Below are 15,525 nucleotides of genomic sequence, written 5' to 3' on the forward strand. Positions count from 1 at the left end.
CAAGTTCTTCTTTAAGCCTTTTGTGGTGTCATGTCTCTTGTCTTGTTTATGTGTCAGAGTCTTTGCACACGGCACAAAACTTGTCCTAAAGTGTTTAGGGAGCGTTATAGGTGACTTATGATTAGTGGGATTCATCATAGAGCACACCTGGTCAGAGCAGATTTGGATGGAGTGTTGTATCTGGAGTTGACTTCTCTTATATTTTCTCTTACCAAAAAATGAAGAGAAGATATTAGAGAGAAATGTCGCTGCATGAGGCCCATTGTACATGGGAAGTTTTTATTTAGACTCTAAGATTTCTAAGACTAAGAGATTTTTATTAGTATCTCATAAAGCCTCTAAAAGAGATACTTGGCCAATTTTCCACCAGATTTGTAGCAAAACAATGTGGGTATTATGTGTTAATGAACTGTGTTAAACTCAATTGAACCAGTGCCTAGATGACGCAAACTGATGCAAACACGTCATTCAGTGGGGTTTTGCTGATTTCGGGGCTGTTGCCTAAATTACATGCTGTGTTTATGCACTTTCATGTTACCCACCACCCATGCTGCCACTGTAGACACAAAGACTATAGAGGTAGATCAAGAGACAGACCCTGCCCCTCTCTCTTACTCAAACTTGGACCAAAATCCAGTCAAGTGGTAAAACTTGGCAGTGGCAGTCAAAAATAAACCAAGATTCTGTCACTGTTACTTTTTTCTTGACTCAAATGTTTTCAGAAACATGTTTTAGCTTACCGTTTAACTGTAATATGAGATTGTTTCTTGCCTGTCTACTGCCATTATTTCAAAAAGATGGGGACCCATCACGTCACCCACCAGCAGGATTGTTATTGGTCTGGTGTGGCGCTGTGCATTCTGGTAGCTGTAGGCTTTCTACCTCTTAAACAAAAGCAAATGCCACAGTCCTCCTTTTTTTCTGGTTTTGTACCATTTTCAAAAGTATTTGTGTCTTTCTGTTGCATCAACAGCCTAGTTTTAAGTAAGGACATTGTTTATATATAGAGAGAGAAATAGGAAGGTACCCAACATGACAGTTAGGGTTACTTTTGCTCCCTCAGGGCAAGAACTGTATTGTTTTGTTGTTGTAAATATTGCTGCCTTTTGTTTCTGTCTGCTGGCCATCGATGCCATTGAATTCTGATGAACTGAATTGATTGTGTAAATTAGCACAATGTGTCAATGGTTAACGCTTGACTGTAGCTGCTTCAAATACATTTACAAGTGTTGCACCACAGGATAAGATTTTATATTTTTCAAGCCCATCACTATTATCTTGTCATAGGCACAATCTCTTTGAGCAAGCTCTGTCTTTTGATAAAATCAAACAAGGTCAGTCTTTGAGATTCAGATTCTGTGCTTTGAGCAGTCTTAGAGAGAAATGCCCTTCTGATTTGCCTTTTCATGCTAACAGCTCATGATTGGCTGTTTTCCTCACCTTGGCAGAACAATCCACCTTCTGTTTTCTGACAGATAGTCATCGTGGCATCTCCTGGTAGAGTGCCAGTTTGGAGGCCAAGCTGACATTTACTACAATGTTTCCCCTTAACTTGTGTCTCTTATATTGAAAATATCGCTGCATTTTTAACAATTATGTCAGATGTGGTTGTATGTTACTTTCTGTGCTCTATTAAGGAGGGAAGGAAAAGGAAGTAGACATATGTGTGTTTATTTCTGGTATTTGAAATACAATGGCAGTTATTGGAAAGAAAAGCCGTGATTGGCATCTATTGTAATTTTCATCTTGAATCTATATGTCCATTACACATGAACACTCCATGTCCACCATTCATATCGCCTTACAGAGTGTGTTTTTGACTTCCTATGAATGACAGGTGCAGTTTCAGAAGGTCCAGCAGCTTCGTTTGACTCAGTCACGGGCGCAGTACTATGGTTCTCTGCCCAACGTCAATCAGATTGGCAACACCAGCACCGAATTCCAGGTGAGATCTCATCACAGTCAAATATAAAGCACCAGCACATGCTATTCATTAGTGGTGTAAATCACTGGTTTCATCACGATAAGATAATATTATATCGATACTTTTGACAACCATATGATATTTGCCGATAGCACAAAGTCTGCCACAATATTATTTAGATTCGATTCGATTTAGGGGCCTGCGATTGATATCAGACAATATTATCTGCTCATTTAACACAGTCGGTTACAGAAGACGCTGCCACCACTTTCTTTGCTTTTGGCCAGAAAAGATAAAAACAACATGTAAATAATTGTAAATAATTATAGCTCGTTCATTCTTTTGAAAATGCCTTCTGGAAAAAAAAATTCATTTTAACTCTGCCTTTAACTGATCTTTTTTCTAAAACTTCAGGATTATCTGACTTGAAGACAAACTTCTCCCAACATCCTCAAAACCTGGATTAACAACAAGATCTTTTCACAGAAATATAAAACACAGCTCAGTAATCAGTGTCAAGGATCATAGACAAAACAACAGTCTTTTGTAGGTCATGTTTCCCCCACATGGACAACATGCTAACTTTATTAGTATGAACCTATGGCATTTCACATTGCATAAATTAGCTTAGAGGCTAGCAGGCCTCTCCTCTACTCATAACTTTACCAATTTAAATGTATGAGTTATGCTTTCTCTTATTCACTGCTGGTTTAAGCAGCTAATGTAACATTAGCAAGAAGTGTTACTGGATTATGGCTGTTGTTAACATATGACATGCTCTTACTGACACTGACTTTCTCCAAAAACAAAATATTTCCACACTGATAATTTATTCCCAGGTAAATGATGTTTTCCTCATCGTCTTTCTCTCAGCTGCTCGCCATCATCTGCCTGATACTGTGTGACGGTGACACAGAATTTCAAAATGAAAGCACATCTGAAAGAGGATGACATAGATCAATGCTTACACTTTGCATCAATGTTATGTGATCATTGCTCATTTAATCACATATCGTTGCAGATAGATGGATCGTTACACCCCTACTATTCATACATTCAATATACACTAACACTTCTGAGTTAAGTTAATATTATGGACTGCTGTATTGTTTTTGAAGCCTAGTCTGAGACAGTTTACAATTTTAGGAAATACTAAATTCTAAAATCACTTGAATAGAATTTAATTTTAGCATGGTCTGTCTGGGAAAGCAGCCCTTTAGCTTTATTATAAGAGCTTCCTCCAGGGTTTCTGGCAGTGACTCTGCAATGATCAGTGATTCTGCAATACCGGCATGCTGTCTCTAATAACTCATACTGGAGGGGATTGATGCCGCTGTTGTTTGGCTTTGTGTTAAAATGCAAAGGAGGCATGAAGAAGGGACTTCACCGGCTCTATATCACAACCTCTTCAACTAGTTTTTGCATCAGTCTGCACCATCCTGGATGAATTTCTTTCTTTCCACCCACAATCACGCCACGATCACAGGTTGCTTGATGTTCTGTTTGACAACACAATTAATATTGTGTTGACTTTGTTAGTAGATTATTGCAGCAAAAACTGCACTTTTTTTGCTGTAAAGGGGATGCACAGGAATATGTGTTTTGCGCCCATGATGTCTCATTGCGTTACATGAAAGTTAAACCAGGTTTCACTTTTTCACAGGGCGGCCTTACTATTATTTTTAAAAAAAATTTTGTATTTTAAGTTTTGACTGAGATCCTTACATCAGCATCCAGCTTGGCCAACATAGCACTGCAATTAAAATAATTAAGGAGGCGGCATCTTTTTGACAAAGTGAAAGTCTGAGCACATTAGAGCCTTATAGATGTGCTGATGCTGTAAATCTCAGTGTATTTTGACAATGCATTCAAAAGCTTTTCTCAAGATAAAGGATGTTTGATGTAAAACTAAGTGAATATCTCTGTAAAACCATGCTTCAGTCCACCAAATTCAAGATCATGTTCTCATTCAGGGGTTTACAAGGTCTGACCACAAAAACCTTTGGTTCTTGATGGCTAGTTCAGTGGTTTCCAAATCTTTTAGACCACCACATCACTTCACAGGAGATTTTTGTCAATATTGTTACATTTATTTACATTAATTATTCTTTTTAATTATTCTTTATTCTTTTTTTTATTTTTTCTTCTATTTTGGTTTATTTGAATATACAATATAAAACATAACTGGGGTATTAAAAACACATATGAACGATATGATAAATAACTGATCTCACAGCAGAAACAGCAGAAAGCTGTACTGGACCTTCAGAAGTGCAAACAATCTTTTCCTGAGAGTGTTAAATAATTCAGCTGCTGAGTTGAAAAAACATGGTCTAAAACATCAGTGCTTCCAGTTCTCCTTCAAGCAGTGCAGTGCTGTATGTGATCCATCAGCCCTGGGCCTGTAAATGTGTCAGCTCTCTAAGGAGTGGACTATGCTGGGATACAGAGGGTCCAGGTGAAAGTGTCCTTGTTTTTTCAGAAGAATGTCCTTTTTAGGCAGTATTCGCAGCACTGTGCTCAGGTCCAGATAATAGTCCCCACACGGAGGCAAAACAACTCTCACTCACAGAGTCCATTCACCTTCTCTGAATGGCATCTAGATTCCTCTTGATGATAACCATTTGTTAAGGGTTAATTCAATTAAATGAATGCAGGGTACTTCATCTAGCCAACTGTCAGCTACAGAAGTCACATAAATAATACTATTTAAATCTGTCAGCAATTACTGTGCAGTTTGATCTATATTAAAATATAGATCATGTATTCAAATTCAGATGTTTGTATTAGGAGCATTTAAGGAGTGAACTGTGTTGGTCTGAACAGGGCTGTAATAAATGATGGGGCTGTACACTTTTATTAAAAGTGAGTCAGGTTTTTATTTTAATGTACATCTTTTTAACAACCAAAGGCAGCTCAGTTTTTTCTTGAGTATTTTTTTATTTTCATTTGTCTCACTGCTATAATGCACTAAAGATGAAATTCCATCAAAAGTGTTTGGGCTAAGAGGAGACATCAGCAGAGACTGGAGAGAGACCTCAACGGAAACAGCACTTAAGATATGTGGCAGGCTACAAAAGCAGGAGCGCCCCCATCATATGTGAGGCCACGCTGCCGGACGAGCTGAACACATTTTATGCTCGCTTTGACCTCCTCAATAAGGACTCAGCTGTGAAGTCTACTCTACCTCCAGAGGACAGATATGAGAAAACTCCCGCTGCAAGTGAATATTAACAAGTCTGCAGGCCCAGACAACGTTCCTGGATGTGTACTAAAAATTTGTGCTAATCAGCTAGTTAATGTTGACATTTTTAACATCTCACTCTCACAAGAGACTGTTCCCTCCTGCCCCAAGACAGTCATCAGTGTTTTGAGAAAGTGGTTTTCTAGCACATCAAAGACAACATCCCTGCCAGCCTGGACCCTCACCAGTATGCTTTCAGAACCAACAAATCCATAGAGGATGCCATATCTACTGCTCTTTACTCACTTGGAGAATAAGAACAGCTACATCAGGATGCTGTTTGTTGACTTCAGCTCAGCATTCAACACAATCTCTATCATGAAGCTGATTGGAAAATTTAACACTCTGGGCTTCAGTACAATGCTCTGCAACTGGATACTTGACTTCCTCACATGCAGACCCCAGAGAGTTTAAATCGGCAGTCACACCTCCTCCACATTAATGTTCAACACCGAAGTCCCCCAGGGCTGTGTGCTCAGCCCCCTTCTGTTCACACTGTACACTTATGACTGCACTCCCAGGCATAAGGAGAACTCTATTGTGAAGTATGCGAATGACACCACCATTATTGGCCGTATTACAAACAATGATGAGAGTGCTCCACCTCAGCTCCCCTGTCTACACCAGGGGAGCTGAGGTGGAGCAGGTGAACAGCTATAGGTTCCTTGGCTGTTATTATCACTGAGAACCTGTCTTGGTCATCACACATCACCACCCAGGTTAAAAAAGCGCAGAAAAGGCTCCACTTCCTACGGAAACTTAGGAAAGCTACGGAGCAATAGAAAACGTCACAAACTGGCATGGTTTGTGCACGGCCCAGGACAGAAAGGCTCTAAAGCAGGACATTAAAACTGCCCAGAACATCACTGGTTCCCATCTACAGAGCATCAGTGACCTCAGTGAAGTGAGGTGTCTGCACAGAGCCTAAAGGATACTGAAAGACAGCAGCCGCCACAGCCACAGTCTGTTCACACTGCTGCCATCTGGAAAAAGATACAGAAGTATCTGCTGCAGAACCACCAGACTACAGAGCAGCTTCTTTCCCCAGGCTGTGAGACTCCTCAACTCCTCTTTTGATGCCAAAAAGATGTAGCAGGATTTAGGGTCAACTTTAATTTTGTTTTTTCTTAAACCATGTTTAACCATGTTTTTTAGTCTCTGTTATTGTTGTGCTGCTGGACACAATATTTATTCATGTTCATCCCATTAATGTGGCCTTATGGATTTTTTGTTAGTCCCAGTGCTGCCGTCATTGCACTGCTATTCGAGTACAGCCAGCATCTTCTCCGAGAGCGCATCTTTAATGTGGTCTCCATGTAGCTGTCCCTGTATCTTGAGCTGTCACTGTATCTTGAGTCAACGACTGAGGCCCTTCCTAAAAGGTTCTGTGTTGCAGGTGCGCTGTATTTGTCTTCTAAAACTTTGGTCATTTTTCTTCTCTGGTTGCGATTCAACTCTGTGTCTTTAGAGCTGCATTAATTGATTCAAGGACTTGTGCAGCTGTGTCGGCCTCTCTCAGTGGTTAGAGATAGGGACTGTTCATTATTTATAAGGGGAGAAGATGCGCTGAAAAACAGGAAAGGCATTTTTAAAAACATTAAGCACCGAGGAAGGACTTATGTTTTTAATTTATGCTCAGGTGAGGGACATGAAACACGAAAAGGTAGTATTTCATATTTATTTTGTGTAAATGGACTGTACTTGTATAGCGCTTTTCTAGTCTTATTGACCACTCAAAGCGTTTTAACACTACATGTCACATTCCCCCATTCACACACACATTCACACACTGGTGGCTGAAGCTACCGTACAAAGTGCCACCTGCTACTCAGAAATCATTCACACACACTCACACTCCGATGACGCAGCATCGGGAGCAATTTGGAGTTCAGTATCTTGCCCAAGGATACTTCGACATGTTGCCCAGAAGAGCTGGGGATCGCATTGCTGAACTTCCGATTAGAGGATGACCCGCGCTACCTCTGAGCCACAGCTGCCTCGAAAAGTAGAAAAGTCTAACCCCAGCCACCCCCCACCTCTGAAAAATGAAGCACAGTCTCCTAGCACCGACACGGAAGCTAAGCACTGCCTGGTGTGGATGGGGCCGCAATGAAACATATTTTTTTAAGAGAAGATAACGCGGTGATGACGGTAATGAGCTCAATGCTGTGGTCGGCATGTCTTTACGGTTATGATTTCAATCCTGTGGTAGGCATGTCATTACCGTGGTACTGTGGTACCTTGGTATGGTGTTAATGTCGTAATGTGGTCAAACTGTCAAAGTGAACAAAACATGTACATCGGCTAAATGATACAGCATAGGTAACAAAACAAAATAGCTGAAAGATAAACAAGTATGTATGAAGAATAGAAATGATAACAATTAAATAGATAAACAGGTTATTAAAAAATAAATAAATAACAACACCTATTAAAAAAAAAGAAACTGGGGTACAGGCATACAGATAAAGAGGTATATTCAGTCAAAGGATTTGTAGAAGAAAGCTGCATTATTTTACAAAAAATTGATATATATTGATATTGATATCAGTTATCAGCCAAATGAGTTGTTATATATTGGCATATCCTATAAGGGCAAAAAATCCAATCCAATTCAGTCTATCAATCTATTAATCTATCAATCTATCTATCTATCTATCTATCTATCTATCTATCTATCTATCTATCTATCTATCTATCTATCTATCTATCTATCTATCTATCTATCTATTTAGTGCATCCCTACTCTAGTGATTGGTCAAGAAAAAGGTAATACTTCTCCCCATGGAAATTGGTTAAAGTGGAGCCAATGTCAGTCTGAGGATGGAAATGAAAATCGACATTGTTAATAATTCTATTTGATATTAGGCACGACTATTACCGTACAATGAACTCAAATTTTGCATCACTTTATGAAAGACTGAGGCTTTAGACTTTATAGTTTGTGAAGTTCTGTCTCTGTCTCTAAATTAGTCTGTTAAATGTCATGCATCTGAAATGATAACTGTCCTCATTATGAGAGATATTAAAATTCCCCTGCTCTGTGCTGCAGTCACATTTGCCAACCTGTTGCAAACTGCAGTGTTTTGTGTCTGACGTCTCTTTTTTTAGGGTGGCTTCCAATCTGGATTGGATTCGGTCAGAGGGACGCGCCACCATGGGCTGGTCGAGAGGGTCCACAGGGACCGTAACCGCATCAACTCTCCTCATCGCCGACCCATCGACAAGCACGGACGGCAGATATCCTTTAAGCCTAAATCACTGACAGCAGGAGATGTGAAAGGATAATCAGCCATGTGGAAGTGGGTGTTGTGTCTTCCAGGTGGTTGGTCTTCATTGTTGTTTTCCTTTATTTTTCCTTTGGCGGCTTGTGTTTGCGATGTGGTTTCAAGTGTGACAACACCTACCAGTGTAGGCAGCTGTTTTGTACCCTCAGTTATAGACTTAGTCATTATGCTAATTTGAAATGTGACACAGAGGCAGTGCACTTTACTTCTGCCTAATGGACATTGACATTAGGAGATTCTCAGCATAGTCTGAATGCACACTCAGGAAATCTATGCTTGTGTATATATTTTGCAAATAAGTCTAGCTGCAGATGTGAGTTTTGTGAGGAAGCTGCAGATGTGTCCAGTTGTTGTAATTGTGATAAACCAGAGTGTAAAACATTGGTGTGACTACCTTTTAAATCCATTTTCCCCGAGTCTCCTCAACATCAGAGTCAGTAAGAGCAGACAAATCTGTTTCCCTCATGCACTGTTGGTCACAATTTGTATGGTTTATATTATAGAAGCTTTGTAAAGGCCCAAATGCTCTGAAAGTGAAAATAGATCCACCTCGTTTGACGTGCAGTAGATGCTCCTGTGGTGCACTGCAGGCATTAGATTTGAAATACTAACACCACAAAAGATCGCTCTTTGGGTAAAGATTTTGTATATTCTAGATACCCACATTAACTCGCTATATGTTTTCTATTTTAGTAAAATGATAGTAGCAGTAGTAGTAGTAGTAATAGTAATAATTTACTTCTTTGACAAAATATTGCCCTCTGAGGAGATATCCTTACCTTTTATTCCTCTCGCTCTCCAAACAGCTTCTGAAGCTGAAAAAAATCAGCTCTGGTCACTGCATTGCATTTGACACTCCAAATGAGAAACATTGCAAACGGTGTGAAAGCAGCTTCACATGCCCCATAATGCTTTTGGTACGTGTTCGGCCATTTAAAACATTTAGCGTACTTCAGAACGCCCTGCTTATCATTATGTATGCTGACACCACAATAAAAATAAGAAATAAAAAAAAAGAAATAAAAATTCAGAACTGAATCTCGGCCCAGAATGACTAGTGGTGATTGAAAGTTCTTAAATAATGTATCTTCTTGTGGAACTTGGAAATACTGTCCTGAAAATTAAAATGAAAGCACGATCTCAGGATTTGTCTTGTAGTTTGAGCTGCACTTAAGAAGTTGATTGAAGCACTTAAGGAATCATTATGGATTTGATTTGAAGTGCAAAAAGAAATTGCAGGTCCCTGATGTCTTAGCAACAACTCAAGTGTCTGTAATTATTCTGAATGAGACCACTATTAACCCTCTGTACATGATCGCACAAAAACACTTCCTCCTCATCAGTCATCACAACAGCTGTCAGTGGAAACACTCATCTGAACACACTGCAGTCCCTCCTCTCCTGCATCAATATTATTTCTTAGTATTTTTATACTTTATTGTTTTTTATTGTTTAACCCTTTGAAACCTTTCCTTGTGCTGCTTTCAGATGTCTTCACAAGTATCTAAACTGTTGAACCCTAAACACATTGGTGCCATTTCTTTTACAATCATTGGGAAAAAGGCAACGAGCAACTTGGGAAAAATGATTTTGATGCTGTGATGACAGAGTGAACACAGAAAAACAGCCTGTTTCTATGTCCAGGCTGTGTCTACTCAGTCTGTACACTTTCAGCGTTTTTCTTTGTTTTATATCTGTCACAGTGGTCAGGTATTCTGCCAGCACGTATTCTCTGTTTAGGGTCAAATAAAATTCTACTTAACTTCATGACTTAGTGATTTCGTTGCAATATCTGATATAATTTTCGTTTTGTTTTGAGATGATTTGATTGGACCAGATTGTTAAGTGTCTGTTTTGAAGCTCCGGTGTGTTAGGGCAGAGATTCAGGTTCAGTCGGTAGAAGCTGGTCTCTCTCTTTCTCTCTCTCTTTCTCTGTTCTAATAATTTTCATGTCATTTTCTTGTACTTTTAACTAATTTCTAGCTTATTTTTATGCCATTTCTTCTTTTGTTGCGCATGGCCTTCTTCACATATTTTTGAAAGAAATCAAGCCAATTTACTCAGGTTTCAAAAGGTTAAAAAAGGTTATTTATAAATGATAGTTATTTTTTCTTTGATTGATGGCTATGTATGGATACATAAGAAACCAAAATTAAGAAAACATTGCTGAATCCAAATAATCAATGGATACTATCAAAATAAGGACAAATCCTGGATATGAGCAAATATAAGAGAAAATTTGTTTGTAAATCGTTTCTTGCATGAGGCCCAATGATGCGCATTTGCATGAAACCCTTGTTAGCCCACTGATCCATCAGCACGCGCCCACCTCAGAGAGAGCGTTTTAGTAAGCGGATGTGTTTATTCCCTGCCTTGATACAGAGATGATTCAGCGGCCTGTCACAGTGGTGTTTTAGAGCTGGAGAGGAGTTTGACACGCCAGCGTATATTTCTGTGGTAACAGATGCAGAATGTAATGGTTATTAGCATGTATGTGGTGTGTTGAAGAAAACCTTCCACAGAGCCACATTAGGTTTTCTTTCATTGTCAATATGGCATGACATCATTGATGAACCTCGCTTGTTTGTACAGTTTGTATCGAATCATGCATGTTTGTCATGTGTGGGCTGGGGTGATGTGTATAATAGATGAAGTGACCTACATTGAGGTGGATGCTTAACTGTATGAGTTGTAAGTATAGCTCAGCTTTAAACATACTTCACTGTTTCAAAGGGTTCTTGATTGTTTAACAATGCCACTTAAACAAATTTAGGCGATAAAAGCAAGCACCATGGTTTGTCTAAAATGTTCTGGTTCTCTCGTGACTGTGAGCTGTAATCTAGAACACTCTGTAATGTACACAGCGTAGGTGGAGAGACTTTTATAAAAGTCTGCTCTTGTTCTTATTAAAAAGAAGCAGTTGGAGTGGGTGGGTGGTGGTTCCACATATGAGCGGACTGTACATGCATGCGTCTGGACACATATAGATGGTATGGCCAGGATTGTCTAGTCAGCCTTTGGTCACAAGGTGTATGTCTGAGCGGACATCTGGGCTTCTCCTTCACAAGGGTATTCAGTGTGTCAGTCTTCAAATTTTAGCAGAGGGAATGATGAGCACTCAAGTCAAACCTTAATTCAGCTCATGTGTTTGTATCCTTTGAGAAAACAGTGCATTTGTGTGAGCAGCATGTGTCTTACAGAGGAGGTCAGAGGTCATAGTAGTAAAGTAACGTGCAAAATTGACATAAAAAACTAGGTCCACAAAAGACACAAAGAGGTCTAATCTGCAGGTCATGTGGAATGGTGGTTAATTTGTCACTTTCTCTGTTTCATACAGTTAATCCTGACACTCACGTTCCTGTATTTCCTGCATGGAATATGTATTTGCCTACAACTTTTTTGATTTGATTTGTCCTATTTTCTTTAATTTAATTTTAACTGATAATATTTAAGACAAATTACAGACAAAGATCTTGGATGAAGTCTGATAAAGGAGAATTCAAAATCACATTTGAAAAAGGGCTGTAAAATTAGTTAATATTAATTACAATTTGGGCTTTCCACAATTAAATAAACAATGTGTTCAGTGTGTTAATGCTCAGTACGCCAAAGCATTGTGACCACTTTAAAAAATACAGCAATAGATTGTATCCATTCAGCTCTCAAAGACGCACTGAAATAACCAATGCAGTCGCATTCCATTAGACCAAAGATATGTGTCCAACAAACACCGTTTTCACCTGGTTGCATTCTGTAATGGCATATTTATAATTATATATATAATTATATTATAATTATAATTATATATTTAGTAAGTTTATATTTGGTCACAATTTTGCTAATATATTTTGCTTATAAGAGATGCAGTGTATTCAGGTGACGAAGAAAATTTACATAAGTTTTATTTTGATGCAAAGATTTGTTCATTAGCAGCATTGTAGCGCTTGGAAGTGAAAGCATTGCTCTGTTCTTTAATTAATTAATTATTATTACTATTTCTTTAAAGATTATTTTCTGGGGACAAATAAATATTTTGTCACTTAAATCAATGAATAATTATGATCTCATGATAAAAACAATTGTGATTATCATTTTGCCATTGTTGTGCCGCCCTAATGCTACACTATAAATGCTAATTTTTAAGTCTGCCCAGTAAAAATAAAGTGATCGTATATTGATTCATTGATGCCTGTAGGGATTTTTTTGCAGACAATAGCATACTGTAAATGTTAGTGAGCTATGTTTTTGCTGTAAGATTTAAAAAAAAAATCATTAACTTGGGGCCTGCCACAGCTTTTTTGGTGCCCTGGTTAATATTAAAGAAGTATTTCACCAATATATGTCATCTCTGCAGTAGAATAAGCGAATACTTTTGAAATCGGTGCTGTATGCTGTATGTGTAGTAAAAGGGTGCTTTTGCTCAATGTGTAGAAAAATGACAATCATCAGAATGCTACATGCCTCATCAGAACTATAAACGCTCCCACCGGTGAGTGACGTAATGTGGAATGGTCAACAAAAGCGGCTGGCTGGATCTCATAATACAGTCAAACAATAAGCTAAAACATGTTTCTGAAAACATTTTAGGTGAGAAATATGCAACTCAGTGTCTAAATCTTGATTTATATTCCATCAGCACTGCTTAGTTTAACTGCTTGATCAGATTTTGTTCCAAGTTGGAGAGACAGAGAAAGTCCTCTGAAATGTATCTGTAGCACAGACTAATGTGTAGTTTTTGTGGGAAAACACAGAGTAAAGAAGAAAATGGAAAAAAACTGAACAGATCCACTGAGGATCAATTTAGTCTGAGCACTGCAAACTACACTATCATCTGCAATGCTGAGGGGTTTAAACTATGATGATGATGATGATGATGATGATGATGATGATGATGATGACAACGGCGATGATGAGGGGGAGCAGAGCAGCATCTTTAATATGAAAATTCGTAGTTTGGTGTATGGCTTTGACTTCACAGTGCCATATTTTGTAAATGAAGGAGTGGTGTGTGTCTCCGATTGGATAAAATAACAAAGGGCGATTTTTGAGTCATTTCAATCATTTTTTTCCACTGCTTGTGTGAAAGTGTGTAGTTTCTACATACTGGACATACTTAAGCGTGTCATCTGCAGTTTAGAGCTGTAGTTGCTGAAAGGTGTTAAGTAAGATCATGTGAACCAGTGAGATAACCTGTTTGACAGGATTGTTCCCATTACTTTGCGCTGGGAGAAACCACAATAGTGTCCTCTCCACTTGGTTGTGTTTGTGTTTGTATTTGAAAATCGACTTATTCCATGTTTGGTGTGAGGGGTGATAGCAGGGTGATATATGTCTCACTCATGATTATTATTTGTCCAAGGCCTAAAAAGATGCTGTGTAGGACAGCATTTAGCCTTCTGTGTCACCCAGTCTCTGCTTTCATTTGTTTTTGTTGATGGTTAAACTTTTCAAAACATAACCCAGAGAGGAGATGGTGTTCAGAGCAGAGGAGCTCCTCATGCTAAGACTAAAAGAGGGACTGTTAGTGAGACCAAACACCGCGCTTGTGAAGTCCTGCCCTTCAGCAGACAATGCCAGGAACTCTGCCTCTGCCTTTAGTAGTAAATCAGATGATGCTGTCATGTTTTCATTAAGTATTTGAAAAAGGCAGCTCCATTGTTCACACTTATTCGCGCTATAGAGCTTTGATGAGAATGTACTTCCAGTGTGAATACTGTCTTTTTTCTCACATGAATTCTGTTTTAGAACCCTGATTTTATTGGCCATTATTGGCCTTTCACAATTTTTTTTTTACAGAACATAATCCACAAAAAAATGCTACGAGTCATTTCTAATATGAAGTGTAAAATACCTGACTCCAGTACATATCAGATAAGTGTTTGCTAACCATATTTGAAAGATAATTAGATGGATAGATAGATGGATGGTGGAAAAGAGTGGTCTCGCTTTTAAACCGCCACAGGAGGTAATAACTGTGCCGAAACAATGCCTGTATTATCAGGACAGCCGACAGGAAGTGACCATGGGTGGGATGGGTGTGATGTGCTATGACATCTTTTGTGTGCGACTCACCTTGGGAGATTCAAAAAGCAGCAGTAGCAGTAAGCGGCTAAATCAAAAGAAGAACTTCAGCAGTAAATGTTTGCAAACTGGGAAAACAATGACATTTGGGAGCCCCTTACTCTCTGAGCAGAGGAAGCTATCAGTCGCCACCTAACATTGATGGCAAATGATTGTTATTGCGATGTTATGCTTTGATATTGTTAAGTAAGTGCTGCTGACACTTTTGTTTTATGTAACACTAGAAGTGGATACTGTTGTGTTGAACGTCACGCCTCTCACTCAGCGATGCCGGCATGCTATTTAAAATCACAAACCGGAGTGGGATGATGCTGTTGTTCTTTGTAAAAATGCAAAGAACGCAAAAACAAGGGACTTCATAGTGGCTATATAGCTCCATCCTGTGTAGAAAGGGCTATAGATGAATAAAATATTAGCCGATATGTCAATATCTGGATTTTTTACTCCTTAAATAGGTATTGGCATCGGCCCTAAAAATCCAGTTACAGGCTCTGTCGTGTGCTTCTGACATCTCATAACATTGTAATATGTGAATGTAATTTTTATAGAAATGAACTCAGTATCACAGCAATGTTTCTGATTTTGTGCCAATAATTCCCTTAACTAAGACCTACATCGAGAGCTCTCCGTATGGAGCCGTGTACCTGTCCCCACCTCTGGACAACAACTGGAGAAGGTGAGTAGTGTACCTGTTAATCTGCTGTCAGAATGCTTATCGTCCTCTCTTCTTCCTCTAACTGGATCACTGTACAACAGGGACTGTTTCCTGTCACCACCCTGTTTCCTGTTTCAAGCCTCTCTGTACCTACTGGTATTGTCTTTGTATATCTAGGCTGCAGCTGTCTCCATCAAACACTAATCAGAGATGTATAGAATCAGTGGATGTCCAGGGAGAGCTGAGGGAGGCTTAAGGGTAGAGTCGCTGACCTTCTTTGTTTGTGCACAAATGCTCCATGTGCTGTGTTAGCCCTAGGAACACTGCATCTACC

General features: G+C 39.0%; 1 protein-coding gene across 2 annotated transcripts in view; it reads left to right on the forward strand.

The window, feature by feature from the left end:
* crtc3 (CREB regulated transcription coactivator 3) overlaps nucleotides 1–15,525 on the forward strand; it is a 61,454-nt gene that overhangs the window by 12,020 nt on the left and 33,909 nt on the right. For both annotated transcript variants that reach the window (XM_088081450.1, XM_042485145.2), the window contains 3 exons: nucleotides 1,838–1,945; nucleotides 8,280–8,408; nucleotides 15,151–15,212. In XM_088081450.1, the coding sequence (XP_087937576.1) occupies nucleotides 1,838–1,945; nucleotides 8,280–8,408; nucleotides 15,151–15,212 (299 nt within the window). The remainder of the gene's footprint in view (nucleotides 1–1,837; nucleotides 1,946–8,279; nucleotides 8,409–15,150; nucleotides 15,213–15,525) is intronic.

The sequence above is a fragment of the Plectropomus leopardus genome, chromosome 1 (assembly GCF_026936395.1).
Source record: "Plectropomus leopardus strain MGB_pleo_1.0 chromosome 1, ASM2693639v1, whole genome shotgun sequence".
NCBI lineage: Eukaryota > Metazoa > Chordata > Actinopteri > Perciformes > Serranidae > Plectropomus > Plectropomus leopardus.